This window comes from Phodopus roborovskii, unplaced genomic scaffold (genome assembly GCF_943737965.1).
Source record: "Phodopus roborovskii unplaced genomic scaffold, PHOROB, whole genome shotgun sequence".
Lineage (NCBI taxonomy): Eukaryota > Metazoa > Chordata > Mammalia > Rodentia > Cricetidae > Phodopus > Phodopus roborovskii.
In genome coordinates, this window is record NW_026126434.1 from 20,639,189 (window position 1) to 20,665,427 (window position 26,239).

At 37.5% G+C, this 26,239-nt stretch overlaps 1 protein-coding gene across 1 annotated transcript in view; it reads left to right on the plus strand.

The window, feature by feature from the left end:
• Positions 1–26,239, plus strand: part of Pcdh15 (protocadherin related 15) — a 586,560-nt gene that overhangs the window by 346,799 nt on the left and 213,522 nt on the right. The window contains exons 16-17 of the mRNA XM_051186893.1: positions 16,878–16,957; positions 23,370–23,463. Coding sequence (XP_051042850.1) covers positions 16,878–16,957; positions 23,370–23,463 — 174 coding nt within the window. The remainder of the gene's footprint in view (positions 1–16,877; positions 16,958–23,369; positions 23,464–26,239) is intronic.

A 26,239-nucleotide genomic window follows, 5' to 3' on the forward strand; every position in this document is an offset into this window, starting at 1 on the left:
TAAATTTAAATCTATACCACAGACACATGGTGAATAGACATTTACAGATGAGATCATGCCATGTACATTAAAAATTAATGTATTTGAAAATCATAAAGAGGAGAAAATTTCTTTTTAAAATATTAAGTGTTTGATGTTTGATTGGTTGAATATGTATGAATGTGTGCCTGAGTACACATATATGTGTACCATGTGTGTGCAGAAGCCAAGCTAAGTTAGGAGAGTGTCAGAAGCTTATAGCTGGAGTCACAGATCATTGTGAGCCACCTTGTAGGAGCTGGAACTGAACTCAGATCCTCTGCAAGAGCAGTAAGGGCCCTTAAACCCCAAGCCTTCGCCTCATCCCACAAAGGAACAAAGTTTCTAATGATACTTTTACCATGTTGTCTTTGTCAGAGTCATGTAGCTTATAATGCTGATTTTGAAAGAACATTTTCTGTTACAAACATAAAATTGAACCCCTGGCTGAAACAGCAAGCACAGAGCCTGCGTGGATCTGCATAGGTCCTCTGTGTATATATTATGGCTTCTAGTTTAGTGTTTTTATGGGAGTCCTGAGTGAATGAGTGGGTCTCTGACTCTTGTGTATTTTTCCCTTCTGTTGTTTTGTCTTGTCCAATTTTTATGTGATAGCTTTTGTTTTATCTTATTATATTTTATCTTGTTATAGTTTTAAAAATGAACAAAACAAATGCATTTCTGACCTAAGAATAGTACTTAAAATATGCCACCAGTTTGTGAATGATAATAGTATTATACTGATAGCTTTTAAAATATAAATGTATGTAAAGTTAGATATTAGAATATAGCATGCATAGCATTATTGATTGCAAAATGTATTCTCTGAACATTAATTAATGTTGAGTGACCGAGTTACTGTCCTAATAACATTGGCAAAATACATGTTTATTTTTTATGGATAAAAACTGGAAAATGTAAAATTATCTTACCATATAGACCAATCTTAAAATTATTCTTTAAAATTTTACATTTTAAGTTAGCCCAGGAAAAAGTAGTTTAAATCATAAGTTAACAATGCAGTCATCCTATAGTGACACACAGTAATCCATCATTTTTGGAAACACTTAAAACAGACATGTTCCATCACATGCACAGTAATCTAATTCAGACTCTGAATATGAATATTTTGTATAGATAAGGTCTCCTGACTATAATTTTCTTTTTGAAAATGGAATTTGACATAAAGATTTTTTGTGAAATGTATCTACCCACCATTTTATATGTATCAAAGCCTTTAGAAAAAAATATCATACTTATGGCTTGCATATTAAGAACATTTCTGGAAGAGAAGCTCAGAACAATAATCCCATACAAGGACATTTCATGTACATTGCTTGGAGGTATTTTGATCCACATAAGGCATTAACATCTTCAAGGGGCAAGAGAATTTAAAGATGTTTCATATGCTGTGAAGTAACTAAGGGTAGATGATATCCTCGAAGTCCACAGTGCCCCAGATCTTCCATCGAGACCCTGTCTATCAGGGACAGGAAGGAGTGATGGCTGGAATCAAATGATATCTCATGATTCTATCCTATTTGTGCTATCTCCTGTCCCTGTGTTGCTTGTTACCATGACTACAAGACCACATTTTTCTCTAGGTAACTAGATCCTCCATTGTGTGATGGAGATGGTCATGGCTGGCAGAGAGAGAATCCCTGTATCAACTTTAACCAAACATTTGCAGGCAAGCCTGAAGAGCTTGCATAGAGCAATGGCCCTATACCTTTTAGACACCTGAAGAAAAGGAAAAGACAAATTGGACCTGCCTCTGTTCAAGCAGCTAGTGGGAGTCTGTTTCCTAGCAAAATTAACATGAGCCCCATTGATTTGGAGAAGAGCCTGTTGTGTTCCCACACTTATCTGTTAGGAGTGCAGATGCTAAACATTTTTTAATCAAAGATTATTTACATTAGAGTGTTTTGATTTACTCAAGAAACATGAAGAATTCAATTGCCTGCTTCTTGTGCTTACTGCAAATATATTTAAAATACAGATTCACAAAATCCAATTGTTTGAAAAATTGTAAAACAAAGTGTCTTTCCTTCCCCTCTGTCTCCCCATTCACACACATCCCATCTGCACACATGATCCACTCAAACACATGACTCACTTGCATACCACGTGACCCACTCCCAAGAACAAGCAGACTTCTTCGTTGTTAAGTGCTGCAGCTTAAGAAAACAAGCTTCAGAGAGGGAAACAGAATTATCTAGCAATAAAAATCGACTCAGCTCTTCAATAGGTCCCTCCCTTCCTCCAAACTAAAAGTAGTGCATTTTGATTTGGGTAATCAAATGGTTAGAAAGCACTGCACACTTGATTGCTACACTTGATTGTCCCTGATTGAATACTGCTGAGTGATGTGAACCCAAAAGGTGCCTGCATGAGGCAGGATGGAAAAATGCAGAGACTGGGACTAAACACAGCAGGCTAAATCACCCAGAAGTTTACACTTTGCCTCCTACCCCCCCCCCTTCTTTTTGTTTGTTTCTTTACTTTTGTACTTAAAATATGTCATTTTTTCACAAATCCAATCACATACACAATTTCTTAGTTTTGCTTAGTGCCCTTTTCCTTCTGCATTCTCTACAGCTGGTTACCCAACTTTTCTCGACCTCTTTCCACATTTTCACCTTATATGGGATTATATAAGGCACATATTTATCCATGTGAACATTTGCATATAAATGACACATACACAACACAAATGTGCCATTTTTGCCATGCCAAAAATATGCATGGGATATTTGAATCTTAAGTTTCTCTTGAACTAGCATAAAAGGTACAGAAACAATTGCTGCAGAAACTTAGGAACAGCTTGTCAGCACGATGTCACGTCATCATCAAAGGCTACAACTCACAATGTTTTGTTTTTTGCTCTTTGTTTTTATACATGGCTGCAAATCAACCACTCAAATCAGAAAGTAACTTGGCACATGCCCTCAGTTTAAAAGCTTTCAGATTACTTTTAGTTCTTACTAGTCCCTCAACAGACCTCTACTAAACATGGTTCACAGTCCAGGGCCCATGTTAACATAGAGCCCTTGTTAGCATATACCACAGCCCAGGTCCCTGTTAACATGGAGCCCTTGTTAGCTCATACCACAATCCAGGACCCATGCTAGCATAGAGCACTTGTTAGCACATATCCACAGTTCAGAGCTCCATGCTGACATATTTGCCATTCCTCTAGGTTTCGCAGCCTTGGCTTTTGTGGCTATAACATTTTTTTTTTTTTAAGATACCCGAACAGATATTTAATACACATTCCATGCAGTGAGTTTGGTTATTATTTCTCAGTAATTGTGGCCTGTAATCAGTTTTCTGCCAAGGACACTGGAGTGATGCTTCCTTTCAGAGAGCAGAGGCATACTCTACTTCATTACAGCTGACTTCACTAGGATTACTTTGAAGCTGTTGCTTCATTAAAGACAACTCAGTGGTCAGCTCTACGACTTTCACAGAAGACCTAGATCCAAGTCCCAGCATTCAAAGCAGATGGCTCACAACTGCCTATAACTCCCGTTCCAAGATATCAAAGGTCCCCTTCATGCCTTTGCATTACTCACACACATATATACATTCACAAAAATACATATTTTTAAAAAGAACCTTCCTGAACTATTTGATAATGTAAGTATAATTTCTTCATTTCAACCATTTAATTTTAACATTTCTGATGATGTATGGATAAGCTATCTTTATTGTTCCTAAGTGACAATTTCTTAACATCATTCATATTACATCAATTTGTTGCTTTTTATTATAAAGAAAACAGTTTTTATCCTCGTGAATTTATCTATCTATTGATTTATATCAAAAGATTATAAGCCATTGGTGTTAATATACCACAGGGTAATACATGTTGAAATAATAAGGTGCAATGCACTTCTAAATTACTCATGGATTAGTTCACATGACAGATGTTTCTCTAAGTCCTTGAGCTGGGGAAGTGTGAAGTCAGACTATCACCATAGTCATGGTCCAGAAGGCCTTCATTGTATCTTGCCTGTGGGGGTTGGGGGAGGAAGATCCCTCTTTTAGTCATCATAATTCAAGGACACAAATCCACTCATGATGCCTCCCTCCTAAAGACAACCCTATGGTGCCTAGGGCTTCATGTGTGGGGTTTTGAGAAGATGCAGATTTTTGTCACAGCTTGGCCTTTTGCCTTATAATTCTTCTCCTGACTCTGTCCAAGGAAGGCATTGTGTTCCCTTACTACAATCTCACCATTCTCTAAACACAGCTACTTTCTGTTTTAACAAGACGTTTCACATTCATTCTATATTTTCTTATGTCAGCCATGGATATAACATGAAAAATAGAAGATACATAGACTGATATTGGGATTCAAGCTGAGTGTTAGAAAATCAAAGCAGCTGGCCACTAGCTCTCACCTCTAGCTCAGGCTGAAAGGGCTGATCCACAAACGAGCTGTTCACCAAGTCTCAAACTGCTGCCTTTTCTCAGTGTGGCTGGAGAACGAATGCCTCTCTGAGACCTTGCTCTATCTTATAGACTTCCCTAATGTTGGGATGACTCACTCTTTTATAGATCTTGGTGGCCTTGAACTCACAGAGATCCATCTATCTCTTAATCCTGAGTCCTAGGATTAAAGGTGTGTACCACCACTTCCTATCTTCTGGCTGCTGGGATTAAAGGTGTGTGCCTGGCTTCTAAGGCTTGTGTCTGACTTTGTTTTTCCTAATCCTCAGCCAAGTTTTGATAATCACTACACATGAATGTGAAAAGTACATGCTTATGTGATTATAGAGTAGCATTTATTCAGACATGTACATAACATACACACACACATTCATATACATAAGCACACATGTATGCTTACATACAACTACACACAAATGCATACACATATACATATAAACAAACTACACATACTAACAATCCCCATATGTGTGTGTGTGTGTGTGTGTGTGTGTGTGTGTGTGTGTGTACATATATATATATGTACACACAAGCATGGCATTTATGGCATAAACACATAACCACAAATACACACAACACATAAATACACACACTCACACAATTAGACACACATTTCATACACATGTCTAGAGACACATACATATTTCCCTTTTTCATTTAAATTAGAAACAATCTTATTTTATATATCAATCCCAGTTCCCTCTTTCTCATTCCCCCATGCTCCCCAACAACCCCCATCCCATCCCTCTTCTGTTACATAGAAAGAGTGAGGCTTTCTATGGTGGATCATCAAAGTCTGTCACATCATTTGGGGCAGGGCCTAGGCACTCCCCCATGTGTCTAGGCTGAGAGAATATCCATGTGGAATGGGCTCCCAAAGTCCATTCATATACTAAAAATAAATACTGATCTGCTGCCAGAGGCCACATAGATTGCTCAGGCCTCTTAACTGACACCCACATTCAGGGGGTCTGGGTCCATCCTATGCTGGTTTCCCAGCTATCAGATTGTAGTTTCTCCAGCCTGGTCTTGATCCCTTTGCTCATCACTCCTCCCTCTCTGCAATTGGATTCCAATCGTTCAAGTCAGTGTTTAGCTGAGGGTGTCTGCTTCTGCTTCCATCAGCCACAGGATGAAGGCTCTAGGATGACATATAAGGTAGTCATCAATCTCATCAGGGAAGGGCATTTAAGGTGGACTCTCCACTATTGCTTAGAATGTTAGTTGGGGTCATCCTTGTAGATTTCTGGACATTTCCCTAGTGCTAGATTTCTCTTTAAACCTAGAATGGCTCCTTCTATAATGGTATCTCTTTGCTTGTTCTCCTCTAGTCTTCCTCTGTCTCAATTTTCCTGGTCCCTCAAGTCCTATCGCCTTCTCTTCTCCCCTTCCTAACTCCCTCTTGCCTCCTCCCAATGCTCCCAATTTTCTTGGGAGAACTTGTCCCTTTTTTCCTTCACCTGGGGACATTCTATACACTACATCTTTTCTGTCTCGATTTTAGAAGCAGTTAAAACACAGACACGTGGAAGAGAAAGAAAATATTATTTGCTTTTACTTTACATCCTGTTGACAAATCAATCAGAGTACACTATAAATCTGGGGTACACTGTGCCTGTCAGTGAAGTAAACCATGCCCTCTAGTCAGAGCAAGGTCAATACAGGAGATTTGTTATAACTTACAGAAGGATGTGCACACACAGGAAGGAGTTGAGAGAATTTCCCACTGAAGCTTTCTCTTCTTCTGAATGGTGCTAGAGGGTATTATGTATCCTCTTCTGAAAAGGCATGAAAAGGGAGAGACAGTTCCTTTTCTACTCTTGTCGGAATGAGTTTCTCTCATCCTAGCCTTCTTACAATTTACAAGATTTACAACTTTGAAAGGATCAACTAAAATATACACTGGGTTCTACTGAAAAGCAATTATTTTCTAATTTAATTTTTTTCTTTTAAGTTAACAAGAAATAGTTTCACAGGAGGGTGAAGTATGATATCTCGACACATGTACACAATGAATGCTGGCCAAATCATGGTGCTTCTCCTTCCACTAATTGCTACCCCATTCTGATGTTTGTAATGCTTGAGCACCATGCTATGAGCTCCTCACACAATGTAGAGGACCTCAGTGAGCTACAGAATTCTAGAATGTTCCTCCTATACCACTGTATTTTGGATCCCATTATCCAACATACCCTGTTTTCTCCTGCCTCGAGTAATAGCCACCCTATGCAGAATAACTTTAAGCTTCCACATCTGAGGGGGGGAAACATCCATTTTGTATTTCTATTTGACTTACTTTCATGTAGCACCCCCCTCTTCTATCCCAAGTTAGTCATTGTTTTCTTATTGGACTTAATAATATCAGTTATTATACCAGTCTCTTCACCTTGCCATCCATGAACACATAGGTTCATGTTTTGACTGCTATGAGTATCACTGTAACAAATATGGGGATGTAGATATATCTTCTATGTGAAAATTACACTTTTTGATACCCAAAATTTCTACTGTAGACCTAATTCAGTTGTCTGAGGACCCTACACATCACCCCTCTTGGTGGATGTGCTAATTTTTAGACACATCACTAGCATTTAGTGTCCTTCACTCAAATTCATCCCCAGCATTTGCTTTTATTTTCGCACTAACAATCATGGTACCCTGATTGTGTCAAGAGTGTGTCTTTGATACTTTTATTTCTTTTATGACTCCTGAGTCAGCACCTTTCATAAATCAGTTGACATTTGCTCTGGTTTGTATTGTGAGAAATGTCTATTCGCATCATTTGCCCAATTTTAATCAAATCAGAAGTATTTGCCATGGTCTGAATTCCTTCCACATTCTCTGTGTGACTCCTCTCTGATGCAGACAGATGACAACACCTTCTCCCATCTGTGGACTATGTGTGAAAGCTTTTTAGGCTGATGCTGTCACATTTGTCTATTTCTTTTGTATATGTGTCTGTGATATATTATCACCTGTGTTTATTACCTATACTGGCTTTCTGGGAAGTGTGTCCATGCTTTTGGCTAGTCACTTTCTAGTCTCAAGTGTGACATCTAGGTCTTTGGGCCACACTGGATTCCTGTAGGAGTTTGTGTCAGATTTCATCCTTGTGCATACTGAAATTCAGTTGTCCAAGTACCAATTGTTGAAGAAGTGATCCTTCATGAAACACTCTTTTTGGCAGAATGATAATGTTTTGGCTGCAGATGCTCAGGTTTTTCCTCTGTGTTCTCAATGCTATGCTGCTGGTCTACATGTCAGTCATTAACCTTACTAAAATGCTGTCCCTCTGATTCTATCTGTGCTGTGTGTCATAACACCAAGGAGTTGCCTTGACTCTGGATCAGCTCTTTGAAACCGTTGAGACTCCTGTATGAATTCAAAATAACCTCTTCTATTTCTGTGAGGAATACCATAAATATCTTACTGGTAATTGCAATTGAATATGCAAATCACCCTGGATAAAAGAACAAATTGGCTAAAAGTAAATTCTAAAATTGGAAAAAAGAGGTGTGTGTGTGTGTGTGTGTGTGTGTGTGTGTGTGTACTTATCAGTATCTTGCATGTTTTACCATAGAAGGATCATCTGTGTCCTTTGTTACACTGATTCCTGTGGACTTAACATAACCATTATGAATGGGATACTCCCATTCTAAAGTCAACATTGGCTTGTAAAAAGGATGCTGATAGTTTGCTTTCTGAAACTTTAATTGTTTTATCTCATACAATAACATTTTAGCGGAGCCTTTCTATTTCCTATATGTAGAATCATTTCATCTGCAAATGGGAATAATTTGACTCCCCGCTTTCCCATTTGTACATCCTTCATTCTTTCTCATCAGAATGGCACTGACTAAGACTCCATGGAGAGTGTTGTTCAGCATGAATAGCTGTGTGATTCCCAGCCATACAGGAAGTGCTTTCAGCATTCCCTCATAGTGATGCTGGCTATGGATTTTTTTTATATACAGCGTGTATTGTATTTCATGTGTGTTACATATATATATGATTTGTTCAGAGTTTTATCATGAAAATGTTGAAACTTACTGAATATTTTTCTTGCATCTATTGATACAAGTATACCATTTTGTTATTGAGTCACTAAGGTGTGTAACATTTATCAATTTGTTACTAAACTCAACTTGAAGCTCTGAGATAAATACTACCGGATCATAATAAATTGTCTTTTTCATGTGCTCTCGGGATTTATTTATAAGTATTCTTTTGCTTCTGTATCCATCAAGTTCCTATGGCCTTAAATATTTATTTATTTGTGAGTATTTATGAGTGTGTATGTGTGTGTGTGTGTGTGTGTGTGTGTGTGTGTGTGTCTGTTTGGTGTTGTCATCAGGGTAACGTCAACTTCAAAAGGAGGAATAAGGAATGATTCTCCTTTTGTTTGTTGTTGTTTTATTTTGCTGTTTTAAATGTTAAAAGACACCCACAAGAATGACCCCAACTAAGAATCTAAGCAATGGTGGAGAGGCTACCTTAAATGCCCTTCCCCTATAATGATATTGATGACTACCTTAAATGCCATCCTAGACCCTTCACCCAGTAGTTGATGATAGCAGAAACAGAGATCCACAACTAAACACTGAGCTGAACTCTTGGAATCCCATTGTAGAAAGGGAGGGGAGATGAATACAGGGGTCAAGACCATGCTGTTTTCATAAATTATTTACATATCCTAGTATTTCATAGACATTTCATATAATCAGATTTTAAAAGGCTCTTTTTAGACATTTCAGTAATTTTCTTCTTTTCTTTTTGTTTTTGGAGTTTGTTGATAAAACATTCTGTATTCCTTTTGAGCTAGCACATGTCCTTGACATTTATACTATTACTTTAGTATTTATCCATCTGTCTGGTAAGTTCATTAATTTATAGAAGATTCACAGTAAGTAAATTTTTTCTCCAAAAGATATGTTTTAGAGTATGGATTTGGTGTCAGTTGGATGTCATGGTAGTTCCCATATAGAATCTATAACTGCAGATTATGGCCTTTTGAGTGATGTGTACAGCAGTGAGTCAGAGCATCATCCACATTGAAAGGCCATTAACAGCGGGAACACTGTAACATTGTGGTAAGGCATGGTGCACAGAACTGTGGGATTGAAGCACCCCTCTGCCGTGAGCATACAGCGCATGCCTGTCTCTACAGGCCAGCGCAGATATAGCACAGCAACTCTAGTATGCCAGCTGTGACAGGGAACAATTTAGTCTTCATGGGCTGAGCAAGAGTGGACCTACTCCAGTTGTGTGATGTAGCTTGAATGGCAATCAACAGGGCAGAAGGTTACTTTGGTATGGTGTGTAAGTATGTAGTCATCAGAGATCTCCTGAATGTCTCTGGGCAATGTAGTATAGTGTATACATCAAATGCCTGTCAGTCTGTAGGTCATGAGATTTGTGCATGGGTACATGAGGGTACATTGTTGCCTTTGGTCTCTTGTAGTACTCTCCAACTGCAGCCTACAGAGGAAATGGTGTAGATGGAGCATAGGAAGGGGGAAGTAGATGTGCAGTGACCTATACAGAACCACTAGGGTGTGTTCGGAGAACTTTAGGTGATTTCATCATGAAAACACCAGCATGTAACTACAGAGTCCAAGATGACTGTAACATCACTTGTTGATAAAACTTTATATAACCACCAGTGTGCATGTGACCTGTCATTCAGAAGAACATGCCATGTGGCACACAACCATACTTTCTTTAAGAAAAATTAGTTATCACTGAAAGAATTGAACTAAAAAAATTCAAAGGAGTAATTAAGACTGTTTATGAAAGTCTGAATTAAATCATGTGAAAAATAGGGAGATTAGTTGATATACTATATCCACACTAATCCTGGAAGTTATATTTTATGAAAAGAAAACTATTACTTGTTGGTGTGAATATGGGGAAGAAGGAATTAGAAGTGTTGTTTCCTTCAGTACTGTACATAGCTGAAAATATGAAATTAAAATAAAAAAGTTCCAGAAAAAAATAATTTTAAAATTTGGGGGAATATTAAATGTGAAATTTTTTATGGATATCTACTCTGGAATGTTTATGTTTGCCCTCAATCTCATGTGTTGAAGCCTAAATTTTCAGTGGGATGTTATTTGTAGGGTTTCTGGGGAGCAAGTCAGTCCTATATATGGAGGACTCATGAAGGGAATTATTACCCTGATAGTCAAAGAAACCAGAAGTCTGGATTTCCCACTGTATGAGTCAGTACAACATCCACACACAAACCAGGAAGAGTGCCCTCAGTAGACACCAGGTCTATTTCTGCATTGACTCGGAACTTTCTAGTCCTTAGGGATAAGAGAAAATAGTATTGCATTCCAGCCTGAACTCTCACCACATCTACTGAAGAAATAGATTGGGTGGTTTGATGTATGTTTTGTAATAAGAATATATTTGATATTTTCTTGTTTTGTTTTTGTGATCAAAATACCTGACCTAAACAGTCTAAAGAAGGAAGGGTTTATTCTGGGTTCAGTCCATGGTGGCTTGTGTCTATGAACTTTGATAGAACACTATGTGGTGTGAGTGAAGGGGAGATTATTCACTTCATTGGACATGGGAAGCAGAGACAGGAAGATGGCAAAGACCAGTATCCTTAAGCTCCTGCTATGGGAGACCTACTTCCTCCTAGTGGGACATACCTCAAGAAGTTTCCAGCACCTCCCAATTAGAGTCCAACACTCCAACACATGAAACATTGTGAGGGATGCTTCTTATCCAAGCCTATAACAACAGGTGGTAGAAAAACACAATACCTTGAGGACTTACTTGTTACTTGAAACAATTAGATTAACAAAGCACACAATGAAATTGTCATTGAGCAAAATATAAAAGGTATGGTCATTGGTGGAGATTGAAGACATTCACAAGAAAGTGTTGCAGTGGATACACACAGTTGAGTGAATAGGGTGTTGGGATGAGAGCTGAGTAATTTCAATAACTATCAGGAAATAGTAGTGATGAAAAAGGCAATCAGGATGGGATTCAAAAAAGATGATACACTTACTCACCACAGAGAATTCACTTGGATTCTAAGAAGAAAGTGGTTAAAAAGCATTGAGGACAATGAGTTGTATGTTAACTTCAAGAGTCGTTTAACTTTTAAAACTCAGTATTTTATCAACATGGAAGTAGAGATGACAGTTCTCACCAGACAAGAAGGCTGTGTGGTTTAAGGACTATGATGTGTGTGATCTAAAGTGTCCTATGGATACAATGAGTAGCTAATTTGAGTCTTTCTGTTACTTTTACATTTATTTTGCTGATTGTCCTTGAGAGCCATACACAGTTAGAACTGCAAATGTGTTTAGAATAGATTAAGGTCCATTGTGTCCCAAAATTACTAATTTTGTGTATTAAAGAAAGAAAATCACAACTGGACCTTGTAAGTGTCCCAAATCATCCAAACTGGAGTCTTTCCTTTTTACAGTCCCTGCTTTATAGACATTTCCCTACTGGAACAAGTAAGCAGAACCCCACTTTAACCACTGTTCATTTCTGAGTATTACACACACTTGGTTTAAAATCTGCCCTGTCTCATCCTGACAGCAGAGACTCTGCCCTGCTTTTCCAGCCTGAAGTGCTTTGTGTGGCTTCCTTCTTGTGGATTGTTTACCACATAATCCTGAAAGAAAAAGAAGCATTGAGGAGTTAATGATTCCCAGTGTGTTATTTCCAACATTATCATTATATTTTAAAGCATATTTTTATTTTGTCACATATTTAGGTAGATTACAAATTTCAGAATTATGTGTTACATATATTTACTTCACATATTTTGAATATTTAATAAGTAGGTCTTTTGAGTTTGGGCTTATTTTTTAAAGTGATTATTTATATCAACATTCCTTCACCTAAAGAGGGTATATGTGTCGATCTACACCAAAATATATTTATGATAATATCATTTTATCAAAGGCCTAACAGTGTAATACCAGGAGTAAGCACATGTTTCAAGACACTGTTTCAACTGGTGCATGGAATGTTGTCATACATATAGACAAAACATCCAACACATAAAAAACAACAAATTAAGGAGAAAATTCTTTCAAAAAGAGTAAGATGCTGTTTTGCTAAACTGAATTTCCATTCTTGCTCAGTTGTTAATAGTATCAGTAAGGGCCTGTTTCCCTCAGTGAGAGAGGAGTTCATCTAAGTGCATTGATCTCGTATCTCCTTTGGAGTCCCCACAGGCTGGTGCTTTGTCTTAATGTATCCGAAATGGGTGGCATCATTGTATGTGTTAAGGGGCACTCCACCAGATGACATTTGATCACTCTGTTCCTCTGTAACCTGATTATAGATATAGTTCCTCTGTAACTGTTTATAGATTTGCTTATTTTTCAAAATTCCTTTCTAAACCCCAAGAACATTGCTTCTTGAATATTTTTGAGAATTTTTGTGCCCCTGAAATGTGTATATGTATGCATATAATAACAATTGACTTTTTAAAAGGATGCCGTGAATTTGAGAGAGATTGCAAGCAAAGGTTTATGTGAAGTTTCAGAGGGAGGAAAGGGAAGGGTGAAATTATGTAATTATATTGTAAGCTTGAAAATAAAAGGGAAAGAAGACAGCAAATTCATAATAGGTGAATTAAGTCATCTGGTTGAATTGACTCTAAAGAGTTGTTTTCAACATTACTGTTTATCTTTCAAGCAATAATTAAAGAAAAAATTAGCTTTATTGGAGCCATTAAATTTAACACATGTCAGCAAATTGATGGCTGCATACTATCTCTCCAAAGTCAACATCGTTCAGTCATTTAGCTTGAGGTCAGTGGCCAAGCAAACACCAGTCATTATCTTCTGTGTACCAAGCTATCAAGCTCATGGGTCTTCCCCACACCCAGTGGGTGTGTTCTGCCTCTCTTACCCTCCCACTATTGCCTGGATCACTCTACACAGGCGTGCATTTCTCCCACCCACATTTAAGCAAGTACTAGAGTTTCACAGACTAAATAATGCTGTCCTAATCACTCATTTGCAAAGGGAGAATTTACCATCATCTCTAGATGTTCTTCGTGAATTATTTCACAAAGATCTAAAAATTCTGCATTCAAATTAGCTATTCTATTTGCACTTTGTTCCCCAGCATTGTGTAAGCTGAGCAGGCAAATGTTTATCTGTGCTGCTCACCCCTGAGCATCCACATAGGTGGGATGCCTAATAAATATAAGACTAATTAAGGCAGGGAGATGGTACTCATTATTTAGCTCTTTTAAACATAAATATCTTGCCTCAGAATAGATGACAGCCAGAGACCAACTTGGCAGCCCACTCCAGAGCCTCCTAGTGGATTCTAAGTCAAGTGAAGATATGGCACTTTTGTTATATATTTGTTTTATTATTCATTATTTATAATTCATATTGCACTTTTCAAACTCTTTAAAAGCGGGCTCATTTTTTCACTAGACTTATAGAAAATAAATATACTAGAAATAATTTTATAATAAGGAGTGATTCCTGCTTATTACATGAAAAAATGTATGTTATGACTAAACTTTCCTTTTTCAAGAAAATAAAACACTAATTATCTCAAGATTTTAAAAGACACAACTTTTAATTAACTAGAGCTCAAAGTACTCTGTTTGAAATGAAGGTAGAAATAGTAGCATAATTGAACTCTTCTATATTTTTTATTTGCCAATAAAATTCCTATTACCCTCCAATAAAACTATAATTCATTAACACCACAAAAGGATGTTGCAAATAAAGTTGTACTGTATCCACAGATCCTTCCTTCATCCCCATTAACACAAATTGTAGTTGCCCCTACACATTAAAAGAATCATGGGCCAGCCAGTGAGATGGTTCAGCGAATAAAGTTGCTGCCACCAAGTCTGATAAATGAAGGTAGAAATCCAGGACACACATGTTGGAACGAGAAAGTTGATTCATGCAAGTTGTCCTCTGGCCTCCACACTCATGCCTCATCACATATGCCCCTTAATAAATAAATAAATAAATGTCTAAAAGATAAGATTCCATATGCTGAGATGGGGTTTAGCTTAGCATTAGAGTGATGAGCAAGCAGAGGGTCCTAGCAGTGGAAACAAAGAGCGCATAGTATCAAGACTTAAGGAGGGTTTACTCAGAATCCCTATTTCTGAAGCTATATCCTTGCACTTTTGAAAACGTAAAGTGTTAACTTGTCCCAGAAGAAAAAAGAAAGAAAGAAAAAGAGAAAGAATGAAACAACAGCAAAAAAAAAAAAAAAAAAAAAAACAATTAGCAAACAGAAAACTTTCTTGCTAACAGGGAAAGTAGAACAAGTTACAAAAGTTTTAGTTCTGTTATTTTTTCCTACAAACAGAAAACAGAGAAATAGTCACCACTGAGTAATTTTTTTCTTACTTTATGACACTTGTAGTTAACTTCACAAAACTGAGATTTGTGTGTCCATATTTAATAGAGTGTTCCTAGGTGTTCCTCATACTTTTTAATTTGTGTTTCACCTTCTTTCTATGTATGTACATATGTCATAGTCATTACCTAAAGGAATGGTGTTTGGGTCTGGAAATGATGATTACTTTGTTAAGCTAATTGAAAATTGATCATTGTGAGGGTATAAGAGTAATACCTGGGCTTGCTGCTATGAACCTCTATACCTGAAGTAAGTCCCTGGTAAGGAAGGGACTGTCATGGTCAAGTATTTCAAAAATGGCCAATAGAGCTTCCCAGTGGGTTGGGCTGGGAATAAGGTAGACGTATGTGAACTGCGTCAGCCTGAGAAGGCAAGAGGATGCAAGATGTAGGCTAATGGATGAAAGATGGGTGGAGAGAGGAGATGGGGAATGACTACATTGGTCCTTTCTGAGATGTAGATGCAATGAGTGTAACAGGTTCTTTTAATTATTATTACATTTAGTCATTTGTGTGTATACTGGGTAGTATGTCATCCACATTCTATAATGCATGTAGAAGGATCAGAGGACAATTGCAAGCATCAGTTATCTCTTTGAACCATGTAAGTCCTGGGGAGTGTAAGCTCTGTGGTAGGGATTTGCTGGCCCAACATCAGATTTTTGTTGGTTTTGTGAATAAGAAATATGCAGAATAACATGAGTCATAGAGATGAACTGACCATGCACAAGGCAGATTAGACAGAATCTCATAATATGGGATATAGTAGTTCATTACAAGCTGAAGTATAACTATTCAGATGTCCGTGGAGTCTAGGAACACATTGTCTTGCAGGAGTTCTAGCCTTGGGTGCACTGCAGCAGTTTGGAGGGATGTGGCATGTTCAGGACATTAGCACATCAAACAGGTTGGCCTGCCAATAGGAATGTCTTTCCTGTACAGTGGGTTATGGGTTGCATACTGGACTGTGAGTGTCTGGTACACTTTATATCCTACTGCAGAAAGTCCAATGGCCACCCCATTCCTGAGTCCTCCAATTCCATAGCAATAACAGTGTCTACAGTACAGCCTGGTATCTTAGTCAGACAAACAAGAGCTTATCTTACCCAAAGGAGGGCTGTATCTGAACAGTGACCTACAGATAAAATTCATCTCAGCCCATGGATAATCCCCCCTCCCCAGGATAAGATCAGAGAAGTCCCTTGACAGTATTAGTATTGAGATTTCATTGTCCATCCATGACTTCCCTTTGATATTCCTCACACAACCACCAGAGTCCTCTTTCCATCCATGACTTTATCGGGGAATTTGATAGCTCTTTGTAAAAAGAAAGTATTAAATGTTTGTAGTAGGCAAACATAGACCTCTTCCTACAATACATGCTTATGTCTCTGTTTTGGAGGATAGAGACACAGAACTCATTCTGAGAAGATGTGGGATTTTGCTTCTCAGACTAAGGTTAGGGAAGGAGAAAACAACACCAACAGCTGGACAGATAAACTTACTGAAAATTTGTAATATTCTAAATATCGGGCTTGATATCATGTCTCAATTTAGATATCTCGACTCCCATTACAAATTGTGCCATAGCCTTCTTTTCTATGAGCTAAGAAATTGAGAAATTGTTGCATAGCTGTGTAATCTAACTTTGAATTAAGACTTTTAATCAGAATTGTTTTGTAGCTATGGCTATTATCTTGATACATTTTGACAAGGTAGAAAGTGTTTTAAAAATATACTTACATCTTAACCAATTAGGTAGGTAACATTTAATGTATTTGTTTACAGCTTAGACATAGGTGCTGAAAAATAAAATAGTTAAGCATATTAACATATATAAATTAAATTTTATCACTATTGCACACACATAAAATTCCTCAAAATTGGTCAAAAATGCCAAGATTCAGTATAAAATTCTTTATTTAGTCATTGACATCAAGCCATACTTTATTCCTTTACACTAATAGTTTGAACGTTCTGTAATTAGTTGGTAATTGAATTATGTTTTCTTCTCTGAAGGCAACTGATCGAGAGGGAGACCCAATCACATATGCCATCGAGAATGGAGACCCTCAGCGAGTTTTTAATCTTTCAGAAACGTAAGTTACAAGGAAATGATTTATACTTGATTGCCTCCTGTTAATGTCAAACAGCATGCTGTTAGCAAGAGGACAGACTTTCAGCTGTTTGTAGTTTTATTTTACATTTTTTCCTATGAATGTTAATGAGCACTGGGAGTAATTCTAAATACAAAACCTTTCCCGGGAGACTATTTGTTTATCTTAAACAATTTTATCAAGTAAAATCCACTGACATGGAAAAAAATTTCACTTGCAGGCAAAAGCCTTGGACTAATTAGGTGCCTGTAAAGTTGTCAGTGGTGCATAGCTACTAGGGCATCTCTACAAAGAGTATAGCACTAACTCGTTCCTTTGAAGGGAGGCTTGGCAACTACATGTTGTACATCACATCTAAGATGAAATAAAATCACAGCACCTTTTCTGTCTATCTGCTCTCAATATATTAAACATACTCAGGTCATAGCTACTGAAATGTGTGATAGCATTTGAGAAGATAGTCAATGTATAGACACCCCAGGCTTCTAGTCTATACTGTGATGGCCTTGAGCTTGTGGGTCTTTCTAAAAAATAGAATTGATGTTCTACAACTGTTGCCAGATCTTCTCTCATTGAATGAAAGGTGAGGTAACTTATCTGTGCTTACAAAAGGATAGCCACTGCCTATGTCTCTAGAACATATGGTTCTTAATCAAGTGAACCATGTGTGGATCTATTAATCTTATGACAAACAGAAATTAACATAATAGGATTTTATGAGAAAAGTTCAAGTCATTTCAGAAAGCCTTTGGTAGACACTACCAGTTTTTTTATTTTTCTCCCTCTCTGGATTAAAACGTTGGATAAGTAATTTATACTAAACAATAGAAAATCTTAATCTATTTGAAATTTCCTCCACCAATACATTAAGATCATAAATTGGCCACAGTTTGTAATTTACATTAAAAAATAAAACTATGTAAAATGTCATTTTACAGGCTAAGAATTTAAAGCAAGTCTGGCATATAGTTTCAAATCAAAAAACACCCCTAACACTTATGAAACGGGGCCAGAATCCATCCTATCAAGAATGAGTTGTCCTTTTAGCTAGTGAGTTTTGGACACAATGGTAAAGAATGAAGTTGAGTCAACACCATTCTTAAAAATTAATTGAAAATAGGTTACAAATACTTCAGAACTCTTAGAAGAAAAAATTTATGACGTACATAAATTAGGCACTTTGCTATCTATCTATCTATATATGCATATATAGATACATATATAACACAAAATTCCCAAATTATTAATAAGAAAATATAGTGATGATCATCCACAAATTTAAAAAAGAAACATGTTTCAAGAGGCACCAGCATTGAAATTAAGGGTCACCTACACACTTACATCAAATGTTTTAAGTTATGGATATTATAAAAACCACATATCAAAAATATATAAAACACCTCCCCCAAAAGAAAGAACCTGATTAAAAATACGCAAAGATTTGAGGAGACACCCATTTTTCTCCCTTATTCCATCATTCCCTCCCCTCTTCTGTGTGTGTGTGTGTGTGTGTGTGTGTGTGTGTGTGTGTGTGTGTGTGAGTGATAGCCCATGAGGATGCAAAAACATAGTTTCTTTCATTCAGTAAATGCAAATTAAAGATATGGAAATAAAGGAGGAGTTCACATTCAGGTAGAAAAGAGTATGAAGAACAAGCTAGAGTCAGAATATGGGGATAGGGACCCTTCATGGGTTTCTTAGAAAAGCTGAAAATTTTCTCCACATGTTATATCCATATAACTAAGCAATTATCTTCATGTCTACTCAGCAGAATTAAAGTCATTCCTGTATATAAAATATGTGAAACAATGTTCACTGCAAACACATATATGAACAGAGTAGAAGCTACTCACATATTCATCCACAATGTAAGTAGTATTATTTATCTACATAATTTATCTGCATAATGGTTTATTATTCATTGCTAAAAGGGAATGAATAACTGAGACATGATTCAATAAGGGCATACCTTGTAAAAACATTTCTAAGTGACATAGTATAATAAATCCAAAATTATCATGTAATTCTATTTCCATTTATTTGAAGTACATAGAATAGGCAGGCATGCGTACACACACACACACAGCTCCTGAAAACAAAAACCAGGAGAAGATGTGCGTGTACAGGAACCATCTAGTATGTAAACTGTGTCTGGCTCCTTTTACATCTCTATTCAGCAGGCATATCTGCTCTCTCTTGCTTCATAACTCAGCACACTATTAAACTATACAATAAACTACAACGTAGTCACTCTTTCCTTAATGGGTATTTGTATTATATTTATTCCTTTTGTTTATTGACACTGTGATGAATATACATGTGTATGTGTGTGTCTAAGTACATGATTTGGTATTTGTTTGTTTGGAATGTATATTCAGAAGTAGAATTGCTAGAGAATATTGTAAATCTGTATCAAAATTGTTTAAGAAATTGTTAAATGCTTTTATCAGGATCTGAATCATTTTATATTCTCAGCACTAAATTCCAAGATTTCCTGAACCATTTCTTATTCTCACTGGCCATATAAAAAGATTCTAACTTCCTTATAATGTTGCCAACATTTAATATCAAGTGTTTTGTGTATAGTTTTTCTACTTTAATTATAACTATCAGTAGGTGTGAACTGATAGTTCTGTGTGGCTTTTATTTTCTTTTCCTACAAGAGTAAATGATGATGTTGAATACCTCTCCATGAACCCTTTCTCTACACACTTTTTTTGGGACCCTTTGTGATACTTTAACTGGTTCATCTCTAATAGATCTGAAGCCACATTCTTGCTAGATAGAGAATATAAAAACATTTTCTTCTGCTTTATCAGCTTCTCACTTCACTGATAGTGCTTTTGATGCAAAATTTTATACTTTTGAGCAACTCCAATAGAACATTCTTCCTTTTGCTTCATGTACTATATGTATATAGTATCTTATCCTACAAGCCATTTATGAGTCCAAGTCATAAATATTGTCCCTGAAGTTGCCTCATGGGGCTCTTTTGGTTTTATTTCCTATAATTATAAATTAATACATTTGAGTTAATTATTGCAGACAGGTAGTATCATTTAGATTATTTCATGTAGATTTGTTTTCACACCATAATTGGTTTAAGGTAATTTTTTTCCTGTTGAGTGGCTTTGACACATTTGTTGAAACTTTACTGTGGACATAATTCATTCTGGAACCCCATTTTTTTTTTTGAGGCAGGTTTTCTCTTTGGTTTTGGAGGCTATCCTGGAACTAGCTCTTGTAGACCAGGCTGGTTTCCAACTCACAGAGATGCGCCCACCTGCCTCTGCCTCCTGAGAGCTGGGATTAAAGGTGTGCGCCAACACCGCCCAGCTCCAGTCCACTTGGTAATGTTCATATCACCCTGAAATTGTATACTAGGCTTTTATTCTAGGATATTGAGGGCAGGATGTACATTGCCTCAGGTTTCAGGTTCTTTTTTGCCGTCAGTAGTTTTAAAGTATGCCCAGTGTTTTACTTCCTTGAGTGAGTTCTAAGTTCAAGAAATGAAAGTGCTGTAAATAATACTTCTTACTGCCGATAGCAACCTTTAAATAAGACAACTACATTTCCTTGTGAACAGTTATAGGTGTATCCCTCTATAACAGAGTCCAGAGGATGCATTCTCTTTATACTCTCAAGACCACTGATCCTCAACCTTCCTAATGCTGTGACCCTTTAATATAGTTCCTCATGCTGTGATGACCACCCCCAACCATGAGATTAATTTTGCTATTTCATAATTGTAAATTTGCTACTGTTATAAAGTATTTGATATGCTGTGTATCTGATATGCAACCACTGTGAAGGGGTCATTTGAACCCCCAAACAGGTTACAGCTTGCAGGTGAACCCCCAAACAGGTTACAGCTTGCAGGTTGAAAATGGGTACTCAAGACCAATGTGAGCCAGGAGTAGAAACAAAACAAACCACAATGCTCTCCCAGGGTTGTTAACCCTTCTCTGTGTTGTGTCTTCATTTGTGTTCTGTAAGTTATCTGACAATTTTTCAGAGTCCCATCCAATGTGGGGTCTGACTCTGGCTGCTTTAAGCTGGCTGCTTGAAGCTTTAATGGTCTGTGAAGTGTAGCCAGAGTTTTTTATTGAAGCCATCATTCAGCTCTGTCCCACCAGCCATTTCCAAATAACCAGAGACTTATTATTACTCATAAATGCTCAGCCAATAGCTTAGGCTTGTTGCTAACTTGCTTTTACCTTAAAGTGACCCATACTTTATCTATATTCTACCATGTAGCTCAGGACCCTTATCTCAGTATTGCATGTTCATCTCCTACTCCATCTGTGGACTCCTCAGACTCTTCCCTCTCCTTCCCAGCAGTCTCTATGCCCCCAAAATCCTGCATAGCCATTGAACAATCAGCTCTTTATAAACCAAGGAGAGTAATGCATTCTCATGGTATAAAAAAGGATTATTCCACAGCAGTGGGGAGATACTGTCTTGAATTGTCTTTCACCACACTGACTGCCTTGACTTCTGAGCCTTTTTTTAGTTCTATAAAACTTAACCAACACTATTGTTAGCAGTTTATCAGAAGCAACACTTACCAGGCCAGCTGTTCATTTTCCATTGACTCTTCTTTCAGCTCTGTATATTCAAAGACACTATCTACATTTCACTCCCCATGCCAAATGTTCCTTCACAGTCAACTGTCCCCTTCTTTGAGCCAGAAGGCATATAATGTACTCTCTCCATCATAACCTATAAATAAATAAGAAAAGATAGATTTGTGTAAAAACTAGCACAAGACAGAAAGTCATGTCACTTTCTAAGTTCATGCCCAGGGACAGGAAGAATGGAGGGCTGTTAACCTAAGGCAGAGCAATGCAAGAAATAGTTCATTTCTTCTTGTTGTACCGCACCTAGGTTGACAGATTTCCTATTTCGTAAGTTGTTTGGAAGTGTGTCAGAAAAGCCCAAATCGCCTTCCTTTTCTCTTTGAATGTTATCACAGGATGAGATTTCCTGAGGCATCTGTGGCATAGAGTTGATACAAACCTGATTATCGTGAATGTGCCCTCCAAGTGGTTTTCAGTTATTTGGACTAAACAGTTTTCAGTCAGTCCTGCCATATGCTCTGGGTGCTTCCAAAGTCTGCAGCAGCATCATCAACAACAACAAAACAATCAAATGAGCTACTGTGTACCTGGATTCCATTTGTCCCCTTTGACTCTGTTTTCACTGGCCCTTGCAATGAGTACCAATTCAATTCCACTCTCAGAATCAAGACAGTAAAGTTAAAATGAAGCCTATTTATCAACTAAAAACATACTAGGTTTTTACATTTGATTAATGTCTTAGTGTTTATTTGCTCTTCGACAGTGGGTTCTTGATAGAAATGTCATTTGTAACATCTAGTGTAAAACCCAAAAAGATACTTTGAGTTGATTTTGGAGACAAAATTGTTATAAATATTATATTGGAGAAATACATACAGTAGGGACATTTATTTCGGGTATTAGGGGCAGAATTAAATAATTCTAAAGATGAGAAATTATTCAAGTGTTGTTTGTACTTATTTTACTTAAAGAATCACTCCAAATTTCATAAAAATAAGCAAATGATATAGTTCTAGTATATCTATAAGTGTGTATTTAAATATTATTAAATGAGCACACGAATACTAATTATAATTTATTATAAAGGATGTAAAATATACAATACGATCTCTTTTACAGAACAGATATAAATTTAAATATATATATGAAAATAAAAATTTGGCACATTGCAGATTTAATATAATCTTTGCATTATCTGATTTTTGCCTAAGTTCTATAAATGGGAAGAACAAAGGAAAATGAGCTTCATCACAGAACCTGTCAAAGGGAAAGATTGTCTCCTATTTCAATTTTGCATTAAATAGGAAACCACACATGATATTTGTAAGGGACAATTCCTTGACTGAGAATTATTATGATGTTTGTAGTTTGCTATTTATTGCTATTTATTGCTAAGAATCCCAACAACTTTAAAGAGTCTTTTCTAATTTCTAATTTCGGTGTGAGTCCCAGAATCATACATTAATACTCACTTTATGATTATGGAAAGTAGATAAAAATCATTAAAAAAAAAAGTGGTTCTTCCCAATGCACCCTTTTCTGCTTCATGACATATGTAAGAGAAATATGCCATTTTTTATTTGAGGGGAGGAATCAAAATGGAAGAAGGGGACAAGCAAAGGTATGGAGAAAACATGAGTAAAGGGCAGAGGCAGACATAGGAAATGGGGGAGAAAGGAAGAGGGATGTGGATGGAGAGAGGGAAGAGAGGGAGAGAGAGGAGAGAGATGTGAACATGTCTGTGGTGACCTATACATCCATTTCAGGAAAAGAACAGCTCACTTGACACACTCTAATTTTGTTTCTCTCTCTAGCACGGGGATTCTCACTCTAGGGAAGGCGTTAGACAGGGAGAGCACGGACCGCTACATCCTAATCGTCACAGCCTCAGATGGCAGGCCTGATGGGGTAAGTGTGATCACAGGAAAGGGTTTTCAAAGAAATACTAGGGAGACAAAAGGGTTCTGTGTCCCTATACTGTAAAACCATGTGTGACAGCACCAGAAGCCTTATTGTGGAGCAAAGTGCTCCTTTCTCATAGGGCTTTCGACCGAGACTCTGAAAGTGTCCTGCTATCTCAGCCTTTGATTTGAGGAACCAACTCTTGCAAATTTTTTTTTTTTTTTTCATTGCAACTTACAGAGAACCTGAACTCAACTCAGATTTTCTCTACCACTCATTGCACTGCTTCAGTCACAAGCAGCTGCAGAGTCACTCCTGAGGCTTACGGGTTGAACACCCCCCATTAAGCCCCACTCTTAAAGAGGCAGGAATGAGGCAGGTTGAATTACATAGAAAATTGGGTTAATTCAGGCCAGAGGTGTACACACGGATCACTCAGGGTCTGAGAACCATTAAGGATCTCTAGTTTAAGCTGTCTATTGTTTTGGAGAAGCAAACTCTATTTCCTGTTTTTTTGTTTTAAGTGTAAATAAATTGATTACATCTTTCTGGAAGAGTTTCTGTTTGTTTGTTTGCTTGCATTGTTTCTTTCCTTTATTTTAACTTATGGTGATGGAACCCTGAACCTCGGCTGAGCCTTTACCACAGACCACAATTACAAGAATGTCTAGAATTTAAAATCATTTGTCTGTGTTCTTTCAACCACTTTACTCACAGTCTCCACATCTAATTTCAAAGCATTGTAATATCCCCATCACTGATAGTAGTTTAGTCACTATTTTTTTGTTTGTGTTTCTATTTTATTATTCAGTGTGTGAGTGAGAGGGTGTGTGTGTGTGTATGTGTGCAGATAATTGCACAGGTGCATGGCAGAGGTCAACCTCAAGCCTTGGCTTTGCATCTTATTCTCTGAGACAGGGTATCTCATTGGCAACTGGGTTTTCAGAGTAGCCTGGCTGAACTGCAAGCCCCTGGGATTTGTCTGTCCCAACACCGCCAGCATAGGACTAACAAGCTTGTGCCACCATGCCCTGCACATATAGATTCCTCATGCTTGTAACACATGCACTTCACAGATTGAATAATACCCTTAGGGAACGTGTTTCATCTCCTTTAGCCAACTCCTTACCTGTCAACACAGATGCCTAGAAACAATTTTGAACCCATTAAATGAATAGGTATGGGTCATCCAATTCAATAGTCACATACTCCAGTTTCCTTGAAATGATTTCTCTGTCTGTGTATAAGAGCATGTGTTTCTAACATTTATATCACATCAGGAACATTGCTGAAAAAATTTACCAAGATGAAAACATTGCAAATTAATACTGAAATTATATTAAAGTCTTTATAAAGTTAAGAAGAATAGAGAAAATTGGCCATTATAATTGTTCCATAAGAAGTATCTGACATTTTAAAGATTGCGGTAAGTTCTGTGCAGATAATAAAAACATGGGGTTCAAAGGACACTGAAACATGTATGATTTGTATCATGCCAGTCTTACATGAATGTGCAGGAGTCAGAATCTCTAGAAGTAAACTGCGACTTGACCTTATAGTGTCCAAGAAAGGGCAGGTCTACCATGAGCATCAATAAAGCAGGTTACATCAAGGAGAGTGGCTTGGTGGGTGGGAACAGAGGGAGGGAGGCTGTGGCCAGAATGTTATAAAAACTTCGAAAGAAAAAATAATAGCAATAATAAAGATCACTGAGCCACCTGATCAGCCAATAACTGAGAGGGTGTGCTCCCCAGGAAACAGAAGAGGAACTATGTAAGTAATTATTTTAAAAGTATAGTTAGAGTGAAGTGACATTCAGGCCAAACACAGGTGAAAAATGGAGAATACTCAGCATGTTCACAGAGTGGTAGAGCTGGGTCTTGGTGTTCATTGATTCCCAGTTTTCCATGAAACCCCCATAATGTTTTCCAAAGTAGCTATACAAGTTTGCACTCCCCCTAGCCATGGAAGAGAGTTCCTTTTACTCCACATCCTCTCCAACACAAGCTATCATCAGTGGTTCTGATATTAGCCAATCTGACATATGTAAATGCTTTCTCAGAGTCATTTTTTATTTAAATTAAAAACAATCTTACATACCAATCCCTATTCCCTCACCCTCCCAACTTCCCATCCCCCCCCCCAATCTCTCCATCCCACCCCTATCCACTCCTCAAGGTGAGACCTCCCATGAGGAATCATCAAAGTCTGTTCCATCATTTGGGGCAGGACCAAGGCCCTTCCCACTGTATCTAGGCTGAGAGAGTATCCACCCCGCCCCCATAGGGAATGGGCTCCCAAAGCCCATTCATGCACTAGGGATAAATACTTGTTCCACTGCCAACATCCCTATAGACTGTCCAAGGCCCCAAAATGATACCCACATTCAGGGGGCCTGGTTTGTTTTTATGCAAGTGTCCCAACTGTCAGGCTGGAGTCTGAGCTCCCACTTGCTCAGGTCAGCTGTCTCTGTGGTTTTCTGCAGCTTGGCCTTGACCCTTTTGCTCATCACTCCTTCCTCTTGACAACTGGATTCCAGGAGTTCAGCTCAGTGTTTAGCTGTGAATCTCTTCTTCCATCAGCTACTGGATTTTGATGTCCATTTCTCTGATGACTCAGTATGTTGAACAATTCTTTAAGTGTCTTTCGGTCATTTGAGATTCTTCTGTTGAAAACTGGATTATTTGGTATTTTGATGTTTAGCTTCTTGAGTTCTTTATATATTTTGGAGATCAGTCCTGTCAGATGTGGGGTTGGTGAAGATCTTTCCTCATTCTGTCAG